Source organism: Saccopteryx leptura, chromosome 8 (genome assembly GCF_036850995.1).
Source record: "Saccopteryx leptura isolate mSacLep1 chromosome 8, mSacLep1_pri_phased_curated, whole genome shotgun sequence".
NCBI lineage: Eukaryota > Metazoa > Chordata > Mammalia > Chiroptera > Emballonuridae > Saccopteryx > Saccopteryx leptura.
Genome location: NC_089510.1, coordinates 44,894,616 through 44,915,574, shown reverse-complemented (window position 1 = coordinate 44,915,574; position 20,959 = coordinate 44,894,616). Strand labels below are relative to the sequence as shown.

Here is a 20,959-nt window from a genome sequence, read left to right as displayed (position 1 = left end):
AAATCTTAGGAAAATAATACCCAATGTGAAAGCAACTGGCTACCTTCTCTAGCTATTCATAGCATCATCTATCCATCCTCCCTGCCAACATTTAGCCTCTTCTTATATCTGGGATAGTATCAGTAAAAACATGTTAAGGTTTATGATCTATTATGGGATCTTCAGAGGAAATATTCAGTAAGAATCCAGAGTTACTACCTGACCAGGCGGTGGCGCAGTGGATAGAGCATCAGACTGGGATGTGGAGGACCCAGGTTCGAGACCCTGAGGTCACCAGCTTGAGCACAGGCTCATCTGGCTTGAGCAAAAAGCTCACCAGCTTGGACCCAAGGTCACTGGCTCGAGCAAGAGGTTACTCGGTTTGCTGAAGGCCCATGGTCAAGGCACATATGAGAAAGCAATCAATGAACAACTAAGGTGTCACAACGAAAAACTGATAATTGATGCTTCTCATCTCTCTCCGTTCTTGTCTGTCTGTCCCTATCTATCCCTCTCTCTGTCCCTGTAAAAAAAAAAAGGAAAAAAGAAAAAAAAAAGAATCCAGAGTTACTGTAATTTTCATCCATAATTTTGCACTGTGAACAAGAACCATAATTTTATGAATATCTTCAGAGCACCAAGACTATGCTAAAGACTTTGCATGATTTATTATAAACATCATAGTGACAGTGCCAGCAAAATGGGGAGGCATATTGAGCTATAAAGCCTGCCCCTGTGAAGAGGAATATTTACTTTAGCACTGCCATTATTTAATGTTGCTGATAGATGGTGATTTTTTTAAAATTACAACTTTTTATCAGTTCCATTATTATTTCTAAATTCTCTATAAGCAATATTTAATTTTTTATTGATTTTTTTAAGAGAGAGAGGGAAAGAAGCATCGATTTGTTGTTCTACTTATTTGTGCATTCATTGGTAGATTTTTGTATGTACCCTGAGCAGGGATCAAAACTACAACCTTGGCATATTGGGACAATGTTCTAACCAACTGAGCTACCCAGTCAGGGCCAACAGTGTCTTTTTTATTGCCTACGTTCTTCATCCCCACCTCATTGTTCCACCACTGCACACTCACCCTGAGAGACAATTGAGTTGTAACCATATAGAGAGGACAAAAGCAAAGTTCTGAGTATGTACACAAAACCCCTCTGTAGGTCTGTCTTCTCATTTATCAAATGAGTTAATAATTTTTACCTCCTAATGGCTATTATCTGAACAAAAATATATCTAAAGCCTAGTAGAATGCTAACATATGGTAAATGCTTATAAATTGAATTCTTTATTTAGTATTTGGTTACTTAAACTATAATTCCTAATACTAGAAAGTATAAATGGATAACATTCTGTTTATAGGCCACTGTCATTGTTATCCTATCCATTCTAATTGAAAGAGTCTTATTATTGGTGATATAAGTAGAAATCCCTTATTAATATTTTCAGAACCCAGATTTTGAAGTAATAAAAACTGGAAGAGTCCTTTGACAATTGTAAATTATTCCAACGTCACATAAAGAATAACAATAGGCCTCCATGCAGCATTTTTATCAAGTCACATTTTTATTATAACCATATTTTGAGCAAGGACATCTTTTATTTTAACTGCAATAGGCATGTCACAATATGATTTGTAATAATTTTTCTTAGCTTTACCTATACAGAATTCATCACAAACGAATTTTGAAATGTTCATTCCAATAAGCCATGAACAAATAGACCTGCACCATTGTGTCATTTGAGAAATATTGGAAACAACAAAGCTCTTCAGAAATTTATTATTACCTGTAAATTTATCTTAGCATGAGAAACTTCCTAGATTTTCAGTGAGAAAAGCAAGTATTTGGCCTTTGTCATTGACTAGTGTCATCCTGTCCCAAGATGAGTACAGTTAATAGTACTCAACCCTAGTCTACTGCCACCTTTTCCATGCTAGCATCTCTGAGGAGTTAATAAATAGCTTACTACTCAGCTATACAGGTTATAAATACATTGAGAGATAAGTAGAGAAGTAATATGGGAGGCTTGTTTGCCCCCATTGTTAGGGATCAAGGTGGTTAGATGTGGTAGCTTGTGGGCTGACTTACTGCACCGACTATGGCAGCCCTGGACTAGGGCAGGCAAGGCCACATGAGAGTGGGGAGGAGAGAGCCCGAGTAAGATGTCAGGGTGGAGAGGCACAAAGGAACCTCTGATACCCACCAGAAACTTGTCCCAAAAGGGAGGAGAGGAAGGGGTTAGCCAAACAAAATTTTGGAGGTTCTTTCCAAAATTTCCATTCAGAAAAACCATTTCTTCCCCCTGGGTCCCAGTGCAAGGAGATATACTAAACAAGCCCCTGCCACATAGAAGGAAACATCCAGAGCAAGGAAGAGCTCTCCCATGAAACCGTAGAATGAAGACCTGTATTCCTGGTCTCCTGGTGAGGGGACTGGGAGGCATCCACCGTGGCATTATTATGTTGATGTGCTACAGCTGTGAGTGCCAGAGGTGGAGGCAGCAGCATGTGTAGAGTCTGGCCCAGGTTTAGGGCTGGTTGAACAAAGTTCATCATTAAGGATTTGTCAGTTATAACCACATGGCTCCAGAAATTCACAAACTGCTTAAAACTCATTTCACAATCTGAGTACTTGAACAAAGTAATAGAATCATGAGCAACTTTATTCCTCCAGTTAACATGCTATAGATTGTGGAGTTATTGGTAGCTTAAAAACCTACTACAGTTGACCATTGAACAATGCAAGTGTTAGTGGCACCAGCCCCTGTATAGTTACAAATCCTTGTGTGTGTGTGTGTGTGTGTGTGTGTGTGTGTGTGTGTGTGTGTGTGTGTATTTAAGTGAGAGGTAGAGAGGCAGAGAAACAGAATCCACATGTGCCCTGACAGGGATCCACCTGGCAACCCTCATCTGAGACTGAGGCTCTGCCCATCTGGAGCTACTGCCCTGTTACTAAGCTATTTTAGTGCCTGAGGCAAGGCCATGGAGTCACTTCAGCACCCAGAGCCAACTTGTTTGAGCCAATCAAGCCATGGTGTAGGAAGAGGTGAAGAGAAAGAGGGAGAGACAGAGAGAGAGAGAGAGAGAGAGAAGGAGGATGAGAAGGGGAGGAGAAGCAGATGGTTGTTTCTCCTGTATGCCCTGATTAGGAATCAAACCTGGGACTTCCACACACCGGACCAATGTTCTACCACTGAGCCAATCGGTCAGGGCCCTCTTAGAACTTTTGACTCCCCCAAAACTTAACTACTCATAACCTACTATTGACCAGAAGTCGTACTGATATTATAAATAGTCCATTAACACCTATTTTGTGTGTTACATGAAGTTATATAATGCATTCTTACAATAAAGTCAGCTAGAGAAAAGATTTTAATACATTTATGGCATTTATTAAAAACAAATAAACATGTATAAGTGGAACCACACAGTTGAAACCTGTGTTGCTCAAGGGTCAACTAGCTATACAGTGAAGAGGTGAGGACAGGAAACTAATATTCATTCAGTGTATTTCTGCTGATCATCTATTTCTCTTCTTAGGTACCTTACCTCAGTGGATGGCATTACCTAGGTGTTTAAGCCAGCAACCTGCCTGGTATCTGTGTTACCTCTGACACGTCTCCTTCTTTCCCTCACCCTTCACATCTAATCTTGTCAGATCTGAAGCTTCATATTTCCCATCTCCAATCTGTCCATTCCCTTCCAGCCCTTTATCACAAACCAAGTGCCAGCTTCCTCTGGAATCCTTCAGCAATCTCCAGATGGACTCATTCGCCTCTCCTTCCCACATTTCATAAATGAGAAAATTAAAGCAGTGTAACTCTAGAGCTCTCTAATGAGAAAGAAAAATGAGAAATAGGACCTAGACGTGAGCTCAGGTTTGTCAAACTTTAAATCCAAGCTTTTTAACCTTTATAGGATGTCCTATCCCTCCAAATACCTCCTCTACCACCACCACTGCTTCCAGTTATTGCAGTATTCTCTGAATGAATATGTCCAATGACTTATGTAACCAATCATAAGATAAAATAATTTTTAATGGATCCCCTTGGTGCTCATTTTATATGAAGCCCTTGTTTTGAAAGATAAGAAAGAAAAGGCTCAGACTGGTGCAGATGCTTGCATAGGCTACAATTGCGGTTAAGAGAAGAATCAAAATCAGACCTCAGATTTCCTATGTCTGACCGCTAATCCTGACTCCTAACCCATGGAACAGATAAACAAGCTATAATTTTGAAAGTTAGCAATTTAACAGTTAAATGAGTTATGGGTATGAAAATACATTTGAGCATCATATTGATATACACTGCCCATTTGTAAAGAATGGGCCATTTTGTCTAGAATTGGATTTTTTTTTTAATAGCCTGGAGGGATACTATGGTTCCTTCACTGCATTGGTAATAAAACCAAGGCTCAGAAAGATAAAGTGTGAAGGGAGGGCTACACAAGCAAATTGAAGTTAAATTTCAAGGCTCCTGGTTTCCAACCCAGGGTTCTTTCCACTCATGTTGCCTTTTTATGCTGATAGAAAAATGAACAAATAATTCTAAAGCAATGAAAACAACAACAACCATCACCCACTCTGGCACCCCTGTCTACGCACAGGCTGGTTGGTGCACAGCCCAATGCGCCGGAACTCCTCTTCTCGGACAGTGGTTTAAAGATATCCAAGCGCGGCCTGACCTGTGGTGGCGCAGTGGATAAAGCGTCAAACTGGAAATGCTGAGGTCGCCGGTTCGAAACCCTGGGCTTGCCTGGTCAAGGCACATATGGGAGTTGATGCTTCCAGCTCCTCCCCCCTTCTCTCTCTCTGTCTCTCCTCTCTCTCTCTCTCTCTCTCTTCCCTCTCCTCTCTAAAATGAATAAATAATTTAAAAAAAACCCTAAAGATACCCAAGCTCATGCGACAATGAAATGGGAGAGAAAACTGCAGCCGACTGGATGCTATTGCACATTCTTTCTAGGATCAGAATCCTCTCTAGGCAGAAAACCTGAAGAGGAATTTTTGAATGTGAAGAAAAAACTCAGAAATAAGTGCACTGAACCAGGCACTGAAGAGATTGAAATTAATTTTATATATTAGAGATTACTTTACCATTTTCCTTAAATAAGCCTTTTTCTTTGCAAAGTCTAAACTGATTGTGGGGATCTCTTTGTTCCATGCACACGCAGCCAAGCTGCCAAGCTGCCATTTTTTGGAAAATAGCTTTTGGACGAAAAAAAAGGTTTTTTTCCTTAAAGGTTCATAACTTCAAACACAGCATCATCAAACCAGGAGCTCACATCTTTCATTCTAACTCTGTCATGTAGACCTGCAAACACTTGTTCTACCCTCCATAGGATTATTTGAAAGAATCACTCATAGAAACAGGGAACAGACTGCTGGTTTGCCAGACGGCGTGGTGGTTGGAGGACTGGGTGAAAAAGGTGAAGGGGTTGAAACTACAAATCTGTAGTTACAGAATAGTCATGGGGATGTAAAGGACAGCATAGGGAATATAGTCAATAACAATGTAATAACTATGTATGGTGCCGGGTGGGTACTGGTAATATGGGGGGACCCTTTTGTAAAGTATGTGACTGTCTAACCACCCTGCTATATACTGAAATTAACATAAAATAATATTAAATGTAAAAAGAAGTGGTACTAGAAAAAAATTGAATGAATATATATTTATATTTTAAAGAAAGAATCATGGCAAATGAGAATGTCAGCTGTGTTTTGTTACAGTCCTGTAGGCCAGGTCCTAGAAGACAGTGTCAGGTGCACCCTTGGAGAGAGGAGAAGGCCCATGCACCAGGATAGACTTCAAACTTCCTTCCCATAGAAAAGCAAAATTCACCTGGGTCATAACAATAAGGGAACACAGGAGAGAAGAAAGGGTTAAGTAATCATCTAATGCTTAGTGTGTTTGTTTTTCCAAATTTTTGAAAACATATTAGACTAAAGCTTGGGTTCGGAGAGCTTCAGCCCTGTATTATCTTCATCAGGCTTCTTACCATCATCTCTAACCATAACAATCTCAATGATGATAATGGCGAGGATAAGAAAAAAGAAAAAATAATGCTCAAAGGATACATTAACATCTCAAGTCATTTTATATCACTGCTTAATTTATGAAAAAAAAATCTACGCAAATATTAGGATCTGTGGTTGAAATAATTGATGGTACATTGGAGGAAGGCAGAAGAAGTCCTAGATTTCATTTCCATAAACCCTGTTAGTATCCCATTTACGTAAACCTAGACTATAGCTTCATTAATCATCTCTTATTTTTATTTAGTTTTCTAATGATCAGTCCCATTCAGTTGATCACATAATCCATGTAAACGGAACTGTTTCTTTCCTGCACCTCTCCAATCAGGTTCTCCTCTCCAGTTCCTTCTTGCATGGAAATTCTGGAGTGCCCTCTGACATGTACACTGTGTCCCCGTCCTTCCCACAGACCCTCCCACTATCACGGAATCCAAGAGCAATGAAGCGACCACAGGGAGACAAGCTTCACTCAAATGCGAAGCCTCGGCAGTGCCTGCACCTGACTTTGAGTGGTACCGGGATGACACCAGGTATGTATGTGCCAAACCTGCTGGGTCCCCACTGCTCTGAGAGGTGGTCCCAGGGGCACCAGAAGCCCTGATGATAAAAAGAAGCCCGGCTATATTGCATAGGTCTATATTCTTAGATGCTTCCTTTTCCAAATCTCTTTATCAAGGGCTGTCAGGGCTGTAATTCTTCAGCTGAAAATTCAGGCACTGAGGTTACGGGCAGAGACTGAGGCAGGTGGTTCTGTGGGTCATTTCCACCTACACATCTTCCTTGCTTATAGCAGAAACCAAAGCCCAATAAAGCTCACCCTTCCTGAGTCTTCTCTGTGGCTGGAAGTTGATTCAGATAATATGGAATTGCACAATTAAAATGAGGGAGTGAGCAGGGAACTCAAACTCTAACCACATCCTTTCTCCTCTTTTTCTCCAGTATAATGACAAAAAAGGAATTACTATGCCAAATCTTCACCAGTGTTTCTTTTTACTCTTCTGTTTTTGAACTCTTAGGATAAACAGTGCCAATGGCCTTGAGATTAAGAGCACGGAGGGCCAGTCCTCCCTGACAGTGACCAACGTCACTGAGGAGCACTATGGCAACTATACCTGCGTGGCTGCCAACAAGCTGGGGGTCACCAATGCCAGCCTAGTCCTTTTCAGTAAGTATGCCCACAGCAGGCCCAATTTGAGAGCATCCAGTTGAATTCTCCCATGAAAAACTTAAAAATCATTTTCTTATTCATTAAAGGTCATTTTATACAAAAATCAGGTTATAGCCACTGAAATAAAAATGCAGGTTCTCAATCCTTATGCATAAGACAAGTTTACAAATGGACTAACTTCTTTCTGTGTTCCCTGGCTTACTTTTTTTTTTTTTAAGTGAAAGAGAGAGAGAGAGAGAGAGAGAGAGAGAGAGAGAGAGATAGTCTGGGAGACAGACAGAGACAGACAGGAAGGGGGAGAGATGAGAAGCCAATTCTTCATTGTAGCACCTTAGTTGTTCATTTATTGCTTTCTAGTGTGTGCCTTGACGGGGGGGAGGGGGGGGGCTCCAGCAACCTTGGGCTCAAGCCAGCGGCCTCAGGTTTTTAAACCTGGGTCCTATGCATCCCAGGCCAATGCTCTATCCACTATGCCACTGCCTGGTCAAGCTCCCTGGCTTACTTTTGATAGCTGCCTTGTTTTTGTTTATTTATTCAAAGAACACATATCTCTTCAGTGATGGTTTCTTTAAGCAGTGGAGGTGACGTAACATCCTGGAATATGGATGACAGTTAAAAAAAATGGCAGTGATAGGAGTGATTAAGTGATTAATATGCAGTGAGGATGGATAAGGTGCTGGGAGAAGAGAGAGACTGAAAAAAGAAAATGTGCTGTTAACAACACAAGAGGAAAAATGGAATGAATGAAACAATATAAAATTTAAAGGAGGAAAAATGGTTGCAGACAGGTTTCCATATGACAGCAGGAAACATTGCTTGTCTGATGTATTTTTAGAAGACAGATGGAATGGTAGGAGAGAGGGGCATTTCTGAAGACCAAAGATGAGCCTAAAGGCAGACGAAGGAGGGGTCGGTCGTGGTAAGTGACTGGTTAGAAGGGGAGCCCCCCTTGGAGCCTTGCGCTGTAGCAATATGCTGCCGGGAGGCATCTGACCCATGCCTGGTGGGCTGGCGCCACTGAGCACAGCAGCCGGCGCTCCCTGAGAAACTGAAGTGCGATGGTGAGATCAGAGGAGATGACAACATTGGGAATAAGGACATGTTTATTAGAATAAGTAAAACAAAAATGTTATCATTTGCTGAGTGAGAAAGTTCATTTGGACTAAAAGTGAAAGTCCGAAGACTTTACTCTTATTATTTTGGAATAACCAGGCACTAGGAGGGTTTTTTTTCTATACAGGTTCAACTGGGGAAGCTAGAGATACCTATGGCTATGAGAGCGGTTTCCCTCCATCTTATTTTATACAGATTAGAGGTCTTCAAGAAAAAAAGAAAAGATTTTTAGGAGCAAAATCAATTCATGTGAGATTTCTCTTAAAAGGTAGTGTTAAAGTCATTTTAAAATGGCTCAAAATCCAACTTTACTTATAAGAAACCACCACCACAAACTATTCTCATTCATAACTTCCATTGACTTCAGTCTGTAAGGGTGTGATATGATACAGCTCCACAGAAGCTGTGTCAGTATAAAGTTTAGAATTCAAATCTGTTTACTTGTCTCCAAAGATCAAACATCAATGTTCTTTACTTCAGATATAGACACTAATATCTCATGACACTTGAGGAGACATTTGTTTAGAAATATAGGTACCTGTTTCCTTTTTGACTTTAGGAGTTTCATAAATAAGGGGGAGGAAAAAGCCTAAATGATGAACTTGAGATTCTGACAAATCTAAGATGATCTGGTTAAATAAAACAACATATACTTAACAAGAGGTTTTCTAGAGATTGGAAAAGAGAAAATTGGACAATTGAGTTAGAGAAAGTGAGCAACTATAAATTTGTATTAAAATATATTTTCTTCTGATCCCACCCGGAAGTGTACTGATGACATATTTCAAGTAATAAGTAAAATGACAGGTATAGACAGAGAGAGGAGGAGAAGGAAGGAAGGCTGGCATTCTTGGGCAGGAGGACAGAGACAGCATAGGCTGGGGCAGAGACGGTGGAGATACTGCAGGTCTGCTGGTGGAGCTGAAAAGTCTTCTCAAGCCCCACACTATCGCCCTTTTGGCAAAAATTCCATTTAAAGAATTTTAAGATTATGCAAAATTAGAAATGTCCAGTAAAATGCAGAATGGCAGTTTCTAAACTGAGAATCAAGGAATTGGGCGAGTGTTTCATAGCCATATTGCCCTTGACTATTTCACAGAAGTCACCCTCGGTGACCTTGGAGACGTGCACAGTGATGTGGTGAATGGTGCACTACTTCCTGGCAAGCCCCTGTCCTTTGCACAACAGCCCACATGGTCACTAGCTCTGAATTTAGCAGCACGCAGGGGCGGCACGGGCAACAGCATTGGGTTTGGCATTGATTCCCCACCTGCGGGAAAGTTAGGAGGTGTAATACAGAAGAATAGAAGCTTTGAGGTGAATAAAAGGCTGTTAAAACTACCAAAAACTGGTGATTCTACTACTCTAGTTCTTAGACCCAAAGCTTCAGTATAAACATTTTCATGGGGAAGCTCTGTTTTTTTATATAATAGGAATAATACTTCCACCAAGACCACCCTATCACTGCCATTCAGGTTTCAGAGAGAGAGAAAGGAGGGGAGAGGAGGGTAAAACAGAGGAAGGGAGGGAAGGGGAGGAAAGGCGGGAGGGAAGGAGGGATGGAGGGAGGTAGGGAGGGAGGAAGAGAAGAGAAGAAAAGGAAAAAAGTATATCTGTGAACAGACTGCCCATCACTTAGATCCCAAGTGGACTGAGGGGTTCAACGGGACGAAGGAAGATATTGAGGTGGCACTTTTCCACAGAATAAGGTCAGGAGGGGAGCGACGCCTGAGGGGGCAGCAGCGCCCTGAGCCTGACAGAGAGCACGGTGTGGGCAGCAGGGTGCTCTGCTGACCCAGCCGGTCCAGAGCAGAGGAGGCAGCTGGTGAGCTGCTGCCAGCCAGAGGCAGCAGCAGGTTGGAACCAGAGCCAGAGCCCCTGCAGTGTTCACGATTATCCATCTTCACTGATGCATCAGCACATTTTCTGTGTCCACTGCAGTGACTTGTGCTGACTTTTTCCACAGTGTCAACTTGGGGTCATCAGTACATATTGCCCTTCTCCGTGTACACATATGCACTTCTCCACTCTATTCAAAGGTTGTTCTCCAAAAAGGTCAAAACAATGGATGAGAGTGCAAGAATACATTGTATCCATAGGAAATTTTTCCTAAATCCCTGGAAGCTTTTCTTTCTCATGTATCTTGTTCTCCACACTTTCTAGCATTCAGTTTGTCAAGAATCCATACCTCAGTCTGTCTATCCAAGTAATGCCTTTTATATCTTTTTCTTCATCCTGGGCAAAGCATTCCATTATATAATTTTCTGAACACGTTAGTCCATTGGTAGAATGTGTATGGGCAAGGATTCAGCCCTTAGTCTTTGTCAGATGTGGAAATATGCTTAACCTAGGTGAAGACTTGGACTTTTCACAATGCTGTGGGCAGTTCCATTGTCAGCCTATGTAACATAATAGGTTTCATGTTTCCACAACGATGACAGCCATGCACTCACAGAGGAACTCTAGTTTCAGTGGTTACATTGAGTTACTTTAAAAGAAACAGATAGGAAGGAAGAATAATTGTTTTAATGTTATTTTTTATCAAGTGAATGTTTACAAGGTAATCTGCACATGTACTACACACTTAACATACTTGATTTCGTTTAATCATCAATACAGCCCTTATTAGGTACTCATATTTCTCCATTATACAAAGATGTTAAGTAACTGAGTACAACTAAGTAAGGCTGCTGTGACTTAAATTCATAAAATCTGTTTCCAGAATCCTGGCTCTAGACCAGGGATAGTCAACTTTTTTATATCTACTGCCCACTTTTGTATCTCTGTTAGTAGTAAAATTTTCTAACTGCCCACCGGTTCCATAGTCATGGTGATTTATTAAGTAGAAAAGTAACTTTACTTTATAAAATTTATAAAGCAGAGTTACAGCAAGTTAAAACATATAATAATAATTACTTACCAAGTACTTTATGTCAGATTTTTGCTAAGTTTGGCAGAATAAATCTTTATAAAACAATTTACTATAGTTAAATCTATCTTTTTATTTATACTTTGGTTGCTCCACTACCGCCCACTATGAAAGCTGGAATGCCCACTAGTGGGCGGTAGGGACCAGGTTGACTACCACTGCTCTAGACCAATGTGTTACCTAGATTTGTGTCTGCGGGGAAATGTTAGGAGACGTATCTTTTGTTGTTTGGACATAAGGAGACATCTAATTCCTTTCTCCATTTTTCACTTAATGAGATTGTTCCATTGCTATTATGTACCTTCCTACCCAGGAATACTACTCCTGCCGCATCCCAATTCCATTCCCATTAACTCCCACCAGACTGGATCCACAGGGTAGACCACTGGCTTTTTGGTGTTTTTGCACATTGAGAATATTAACTGATACATAAGCCTACTGGTCAGTGTTTGACCCTTAAGGAAGATAATCCCTCATGTTAAAGAAGAGCAGTACCACTGATCAACACATGGATTAATGAGGTATTTTACCACAATGCTTGAGGCTGTTGAGTACAAAAGAATAAAAATATAAAGATATCTATGCTAGGCCATACCACATCAGTGTGTAGGTGGTTTTTAAATTTTCTTTTTAATTTTAAAAGATTATTCACTTGTAAACCTATACTTGCTTAAAGCTTAAGCACTACCTAAACAACTCAACCCTGGAGAGAACCCTCAAAATAAGGGCCTCCCCCACTTCTTTAGAAACTATTTTGAAGTTATTATCCAAGGGGCCCAGTGTTTAAATATATACTATTTCATGTGGCAAAGCCTCTTAACCAGTGACTTCTGGATGCCACATAATAAAACATTTTGAACAGCTCTTTGAGCACCACCCACAAGTAGTTTGAAAGATTGGCTACTTATTAAATCTCTTTGTGGATACAGTAAAAAAATAGATGGAAAACTAGTTTTAATTTCAAGAATAGGCATCGAATCTACTGGCTTTCAGAAAGACCATTGAACATCTGCAATACCTGTTAGAATTAAAGGAAAATTATATCGGCGCTAATAAATTACCTCTCTGTATATACCCAACCCTCAAATCCAGCTTTTGTATTTAGGTGCTTTTAATTCAGAAGGTTTTCTTGTGAAGTGAAAATACCCATGTCATTGTTTCTCATAGTGTTCTAGCAGAATCAGCCAATAATACCCCATACCACCACTTAGCAGACAAGAAACTGAAGATCAGAGGTAAGGGAGTTACTAAGAACCACACGATACAGTACTGGGGTCAACCTTAAGATTTCTGTTCCTAAAACCTCTCAAACAGTTGCTAAGCTAGGTTGACCTCAAGTACAGGCATACCTTAGAGATTTTGCCTGTTTGCTTCTAGACCACCACAATAAAGCAAGATGTACTATATTTCCCCATGTATAAGATATGCACCCTTTTTCAAAAAATTTGGAGTCTTAAAACTGGGTGTGTCTTACACAGTGGTTGTGCATTTCAAATGCCATAGATGGAACTGAGGACGAGACCATATATGAAGACAGTGATTCATCATCAGACACAGATGAGGACAAGCTAATGGATGGGAGTTTTGACAGCGATGAGGAGTTCTACAAATTTTATGATGAATAAAACTTGAGTTCAATAATTTTATATAATATATTTTTTTTTCATATTTCAGGCTCCAAAATTAAAGTGTGTCTTATATATGGGAACATCTTATACATGGGGAATATGGTAATCTTTTGACTGGTGAATGATCTTGCCTTCACTTTGTAAAAAGCACATCTGTGAAGCACAATAAAGTGAGTTACAATAACACGAGGTACGCCTTTATTAGCAGCCAAAAGAAAAAGCACACAGAACTCAGGTTCCTGCCCTCCCCTACTTTTGAATATCAGAAATTAGAGAATTTCATTTTCATTTTATAAGTGGCAATTACTTCACAGGAACACACAAAACCTGGTAGAAACTACAAAATACAACAGAATGATGGTGGAAGAGTAAGGATAAAAAGCTGAGATGGGGCATTTCTAAGGAATGACAAGTCCATAGGATGGAATTACGAGAATGAGAATAGCTAATGGAGCATCATAGGGCTCAGATGAGGATTCACAGGGCACAGCTAGGATGATAATAACAAGCTGGAAAACAGTTGAAAAGGCTATGAAAGGAGGGTGGATGAGATGGGTTAGCAATACAAATGGCCTCGTAGAAATGAGGGCAGAGTGCATTTACCCAGCTGTGAACAGTATGATGAGAAAATGTTAAGCTGAGTTATTTAAACAGTATGAATAATAATAGTAATAATAAAAATAAAATATGGTAGAGAGAATATAATATGGGACAGTGGTCTCCAACTGCTACATAACTGCTGAAAGCGGTTTAGCTATTTATTTTCAAAGCTGGAAACTTAACACCAAATAACCAGTGGAGGTTTAAACCATTTTTCTACTCGACACTTGTGTAACTAAGATACAATTGTTCACTGTGCTGTTATTGACCTGTTCCATCTTAATGCACTTAGGAAACTTTGACATTTAAGCTGCAACTTTCAGCCAAGCTAGAAAAAAAACAACAACCCACAAAACCCACTTTGCAAGGAGACTGGGATTTCTGTGTCCAGATGTATTGCATGTCCGAATTCCAGGCAAAATCTATTCTTTCTAAGCTGATGGTACAAAATGGCAGGAAGATCACATTTGCATATGTACATATGCTTTTCTCTTTATGATGTTTATTTTTGTTGATTTTTATTTATCACTGGTCTTTATTTAATAAAGCTGCTAAAAAGACATGGAGGAAAGTGTGTGCTAGTTCTGTTACACTACAGGGTTTGTGAGCAGCAAGTAATGCATCCTATCTCTAATGCACCGTTCTGCCTTCCTGACAGAGCCTCAGAGGAGGGTTTGGAGTTCACCCCATGAGATAAGTAGAGGATATTGTCCAGCCTGAACTCTGTCCGCATATACAATTTATGCTCAGTGGATTAAGTATGGAACTGTGAGGGGCAACAAAAAAAAACACTTCTTATTACTCATCAGGGTATATCATCAAGCAAATTTGATTGGTTGATCAAATTTCAGGTGGGATTATACTACTAAAAGCGGGTGAGATTAAGGAAAAGACTGAAAATAAAATTATATCATGCCAAGAAACTTATTACCTTGATATTACTCTTGCACTGATATTAGTAATACGGAAGTAAAAACCTAAGGGAAAAGTTGAATTACTATTTCCCAAAATAAATTTTCCAGATGCTTGGCTAACGCTGATATGAACTACAGCACTTCGGGAGAGGAAAGGAATCCTCAGCCGCCATGGGTCCATCTGCTACTGTTGGCAGCGGTGAAATCAGCACCGGGTGTTAGACGGGTGGGATCAGACCAGACCTCGGTTCAGCAACCTTGGTGCTTGAGTTCTGACTAAGAAAGAATTTAGAACCAAGATTCAAACTATTAGAAATAGTTTATTCAGAAAGTCACAGAGTTAGAAGAAGTGAATATTAGAAGAAATGGGCTCAGGAAACAAGTTACAGAGGCAAAAGAAGGGGCCCTTGGAGTTAAAGAGAAAGAGGTAAAGTTAATACCTGGGTGAAAGGGGAGGATGTGCAGGCATGCTTCCAAGAAGGACAGCACACTGCATCCTCTTTGCTAAGGCCCTAGGGCTTTTAAGGGTAGGAATTTTAGGTGCGGTCCCAGGGGATGATCTTGATAGAATATTCCTCAGCATTTCCTGTGTGTCCTTTCAGAGTCATGGCTTCCACAGATTGGTCAGTGCCCAGGCAAGGGATAATTAGTCAGTGCAGCTGGTCCTGAGGTCAGCCATGGCTTCACTTGTCTGGTTATGTTGCTTTTCTGAGCCTGGAGCTGAAACACAACTGAGGCCTAGATGTTTTTGGTGCAGGTCAGAACCTCATTGTCTTGGGGACTTAATGCTTAAGGGCTATTGTCTGGATCCCTTATTAGTTCCCCCTCCAAGGGCTTCTAACCCACATGACTAGTGCTGTGCCAGGAGAAGAAAGGGCAGCCTGGAGGTGAGGTCTTTGTTTTCCCAGTTTTGCTTGTCGCTAAGTACCCAGGGCTTTCCACCCTGGTGTTCTCTGTACCCGTCCTGTTGTCCTACTCTGCTCATGCCTGTCTGACTGCCTATCACATTATGAGTTAAAGAGACCAGAACCAAGATCAAAATGCATAACCCTGAATTTGATCACTACTAATTTAACCACACGCATGCCTAATCCTTCAAAAAATCTGTAATTTTGGTAGCAGGTTTTTCCAGTAGAGGATAGAGTCCTGTTTGCAAGGTTATCACAATAAGATGTTGTCCCTTACTCTTAGTAGATTTTTTTCTAAAGGCTTCAGATTTTATATACTAATAACTCTCTGATACTTTAGTGTTGCCAGGAAAAACAGACAAATACTTTATGGGAGATACAATGCTGTAGGTATGGAAATTCATCTGTTTTTATTATCGTCTGAGTAGCTAAACATGACTAATATATATAGATATATAAATACAAACTCTCCATGATGCTTACTATTTTTTCCCCTTCAGAGCGTGTTTTACCCACAATTCCCCACCCCATTCAAGGTCAGTATGATTTTTATCACTGTAGCTCTGTTGCTGGGTCATTCTCCATCATCTGTAATGTCCAAACACACAAAGGGGGAAAGACATTCACTAAAGTAACATACAATTGAAATCACTTTTTTAAACCTACAAAAGAAAGTCAATCAGTTGTGCCCACCCTAGTTGATAGGCATGTAACAGACTGGTCACCTAACTAAGCTTCAGGTTGGTCAGTAGCTGGAAAGATGGTACTAAATTCAGAAAGCAATTTTTTCTTCAGTTACAGAAACTATGAACCACATACTTGGAACACAGCCAGTTAAATTCTGTAACTTGTAAATATATGAATTCTCTAACTGACCACCCTTATATTTGAAGGCTTATAGAATTCGAATCTGAATTATTACTTGTAAAAAGGAGTTTACTGCCTAAGGTTGAACTCAAGCAGATAACAAGGACATTGTTTTTTCTTTAAATCTTGGCCAAGTCAGGGGCTTTTTCTTTTAAACATAACTCTTTTAGAAAACACAAATGAAAAAAACAAGATAGTCATTTTGTATTCCTTTCCATAAAAGTTTCTACACACTCAAATTAAATTCTGCCTCCTACATTACATTTAGATGCAAGTTGCAGCCCCAACCTTCTAGCTTAAGGCTGTTTAAAGGCAAATTGGCAAATAAAATTAAAACAATACAAAAAAAACCCTGAAATGAAACCAACCTACCATTTAAATTAAATTCCAGAAAAGTGATTTGCAAATAATACTCAAAGACCTGAAAAAAAATGAAAAGTAGGCCATGTGGGGGCTAATGTAGAAAAAAATGAATCCAATTAAACAAGATTATGATGTACACTCTAAAAGAAATGTGCTCAGAATTAAAGGTAGAAAGTTGCTTTTTATTAGTTTGAAGACAGATCATGTTTCATTAACACTTGTCCAAACTAAAAATTAGGCCAGAATCGGGTGTAGATTTTCAGTGTCAATAATGCCGTGTTTTCCATCTCTATTCATAGATATGTGAACTTAATTATATTTGAAATAAGGATTGCAAAGTTTTAAGGATCAATTAAACAGCTTAATAGAAGTTATTCTCAAATTAAATGAAGGGTTCAAACTATTTTTAGAACTCTGTTGAATAAAATCCTTCCCTAAAACACTCATGAAATTTGTTTCTTATACCAAACACTAAAAATAAGACTGTTAAAATGTTCCTATTTTTTAGACTTGACATCAAACTTAGTGGTCATGGAAAGTGTCCCATTTTGAATTCCTGACATACCACATTATTTTAAGACACTCACCTTCTAGTGTTGCAGAGATTGACACTGTTTTATCATGTTGCCACCTTGCAAGTATCTTGATGGGATGAACACATACATACACATTTGTCCCAATAGATAACATTTTAAAGAGATCATGCTTCATTCAAGATGGACTTTGCACTGTGTCACTATGGCTCTCGATGTCCTTTGTGAGAGCAGTTTTGTAGCTACAAACTCAAATATTCAATTGGATCATGCTTTATGATATACATAACATTGAACAGAATGAATAGCCAGACACTATTCACAAAGATCAGCTAAACGGCCTGGATCAGGATTAGAGAATGTGGGATTTTGTTGAACTTAATATTTTCCCACAAACAGAATCGTTGATTGGAGAATGACCCTAGTTTGTTTTTACATTGTAGATAGACTGTAGATAGCTTCTGTAGATCCTATAGTTTTAGAGAATATAGTTTATCTTACTAATACTTTGGGCTTCTGCTCGTAGAAATTGAAAAGCTGTTCATGGAGACTTGGGATAGCTGGTGTGAGAAGTTGACAAGGAAAGATGGTGCCCTCTTAAGCCCCCTATTCCTTACAAGGTCTTTATATTTCTAGAGATCAAGTCTCTTTCTTCTTGTCTTTCCAATCAAGATGGCAACCCATGTGAAATGGAGTTTCCTGTGGGTGTGTGTGGGGGGGGGGGGAACTAACTTATTGGATCTTTAACTTTTTTATAAGCCACTTCAGTCCTGAAATATCTATTCAAAACATGCCAGCCCCACTGTGATCCTAACTATGGCAGTAGACACCTTCATTTAATTAAAAATGGTATACTGTCATCATCCATGTGGAATTCTACATTTCAGCCTAAGTGTTAAAACGTCTATAAGTAGTTGGTTGAAGAAATGGCCTGAAGGAGTTTGAGCCAACTAATTTCCTTAAGGTGTTTGGAAATTAGGGAGAAAATCCTAAAGATCCTTTTCTGTCTTTCTATCATAAAGAAGAAAACTTTTCCTCCCGCTTTCCAGTAACAAAAATATCTACATTTTCAGCTGCTTCAATGTTAGTCCCTCTCACTGGAGGGTCTCCACTCCTTCCCCTAGTCTGCATGGCTCATCAAGCTGACTGGGGGTAAACAGCAGAGTCACAGCAGGAACGTAATCCTAAACCTCTTCAAGCTGTGATTAAACAAAAACAAGGCTCAATAAATCAAACGTATTTCCCCTGGGTTTCCTTCATCATATTGCTTGATTTTCTGCAGCGATAATGATAATACTGGAATTATACCAGAGAATAATTTGTATTGTCTGTGGCCAATCAGAAATGTTTCAAATGTCCTTTTTTATTCTGCCAAAAACAAAATAGAACAAAAGAAAAATCAGCATACTTTCCTGCTCCTAATTTAAAAGCTATATATCAATAAATAAGAGTGTTCCATCGTTGATCTGTTCCTGATAGGTATTTTTTCTTGCTAATTTTAATTTAGATTTATTTATTCTGAAATGAGTCCTGAATAGTATATATTTGCATAACTATCCCAGAATATATTACTGCAGAAAGCCCACTGAATTGTGAAATGAGGAAGAAGTCTACTCTAAACCTCTAAGGGAACTTGCCTCACTTTATAAGGCTCAAGTTGTTTCCTGAAACATCTGAACACTTGAGTTTCCTGGTGTATTGTCCATCATTATGAAAGCGCACCTAGAGATGCCCTCACCTTGAGGAAGACTGCAGGATCCAAACGGAATGACCAAACCAGCCTCAAAAAATTAAAGTGACATGAAAGAAGACAAAAGCCCAAGGACAAACACCATTGTCTTATTTTTATTCACGCTCAAGTGAAGATTCCCCTTGTGTCGGAGCTCTCTGGACTCAGTCAGCCCATCCTTCCCTATCACTGCAACTTAAAAAAAAAATTAATAACCCTGGAATGTCTCACTTGTTTGCCTCCCATCTGATTATTTCTCCCAGGTGAACAGCCTTTCCATTCACTAACCCCGTGTGGCGAGTGGGTTTGGGAAATACTGAGATTATCTTCCAGATTCAGGCATCGCACTGGGTTTGTTCGCAGCTACTTGCCATTCAGTGCCTGTTTTTCCATTGATAAAACACATTGCACATGGCTGAGTTTGCATGATTAATACAGCTGTCGAAAGCTTACTCTGAAAACAAAACAACCCCCCCCAAAAATTAAAGTTTTAAAAAAGTTAAAATCCAATCCACAAACAAACCAGGCTTGCGGAAATCTGAAGTCTGCCTGGCATGTTTCCCCCTGGTGGCGCTCCCAGGAATGGGTTCTCAAAATCAGACTCTCTGGGACAGAAAGAAAAAGCCTAAAAATATCCCATGCTCTGAATATGCCTGGATAATCCAACAACTTTGTTTATTTTTTTGTAGAAAGTTATCCTAGATGTCAATGAAAAAATGCCTCTTTTTTGCTGCTTATTATGACAGCCCTTTCGATTTGTTAAATCAGGGTAATAACAATAATAATGGCTAACATCGATAGTGGGCTTCTCATGTAGCAATAGAGTTCTAAGGCTTCTAGCATGTATTAACTCAATCCCCACACCCCTAAGAAACTAACATGCACCTCCTCACTCACTTTTTAATCATCATAGTATGCCCAAATTCCAGTCTACCCATCACAGCTCCTGGGCACATATATTATATAAAACTATAGTACATTTCAAATAAATATCTATATTATGTATGCATTTCTGCTCATTAGATATATATCTGTCTAATGAATTTTAAAAATTTATCTAATACTTTATGTATTATAATGCTTATAATACACAATACTCAGTTACCTTAATATCCATACACTTTTGTTAAGTCCATTTCCAAATATACCCAACACACAGAATGTATGCCCAACTCACACAGAGATTTATATGAAAGCGCTCATCTTTAAAAAACATGAGCAGAGCTCTCTGGCATCAGCACATCTAATTTCACACACTTATTCAGACTGATTTACATACACACCTCTGTTAATCATGGATAATTACTAGCATTGTTCTCTTTAATTCAGTTTTTCCAACTGTGAAATGGGGAAAAAAATTATGTTTTTCATGCTTACAAGCTCAAAGTGGTGTTTTAAATAATAAATTAAAGAGAGCTTTTGAGTTCCTAAAAAGAAAGCATATTGGATTTAAAATAATCACATATTCAGATACACATATTTCTCATGATTTATAGAATTACCAATATTTAAAGATGGACTTGTTTTACATTGTCTGGATATTAACCAGAATATAAATTCAACTTTCATTATAGTTGGATGTATTATAGGTTCTGGGGATATCTGAAATGCCCACAGTGCTAACAAGTTTAAATATAGAAGTATCCTAAGGCCAAGTAAAAAAAAAATTATTATTTTTCATCAATATCACAATATCACACATAAGAGGAGCTGCAAGGTGCACATTTTCCTGTTGCACGGCATCTGCACCTAACACTCCCGCCGCCAGTGAATGTCTGTCATGCACATTACCAACTGTCAGACTAATTCAAAGTCATCAATTGAAAGAACCTGCCCTTCTTTCTGGTCAAAGGTAGAAAACATGTTCTAGGAAAGATTTCAGTTTTTACATCCATCACTCCTTGCGCACTAGATGGAGTGCTAAAAACAGGGCCTTGTTTTTAATGATAGAATGTTGGCGGTTATGTCAACACAAATGTACAGAAAAATCACAGGCCCTGATTAATACACATAATTAAGACTTAACATTATTACTCTAGACCAGGGGTAGTCGACCTTTTTATATCTACCGCCTACTTTTGTATCTCTGTTAGTAGTAAAATTTTCTAACCACTCACCGGTTCCACAGTCATGGTGATTTATAAAGTAGGGAAGTAACTTTACTTTATAAAATTTATA

General features: G+C 39.2%; 1 protein-coding gene across 3 annotated transcripts in view; it reads left to right on the top strand.

Annotated features, from left to right (window-relative positions):
- The window catches only part of LSAMP (limbic system associated membrane protein), an 820,035-nt gene that overhangs the window by 775,624 nt on the left and 23,452 nt on the right, over positions 1-20,959 (top strand). For 2 of the 3 annotated variants that reach the window (XM_066346890.1, XM_066346889.1), the window contains exons 5-7: positions 6,439-6,559; positions 7,046-7,194; positions 15,790-15,825. In XM_066346890.1, the coding sequence (XP_066202987.1) occupies positions 6,439-6,559; positions 7,046-7,194; positions 15,790-15,825 (306 nt within the window). The remainder of the gene's footprint in view (positions 1-6,438; positions 6,560-7,045; positions 7,195-15,789; positions 15,826-20,959) is intronic. The other variant, XM_066346892.1, reaches the window with a different exon arrangement.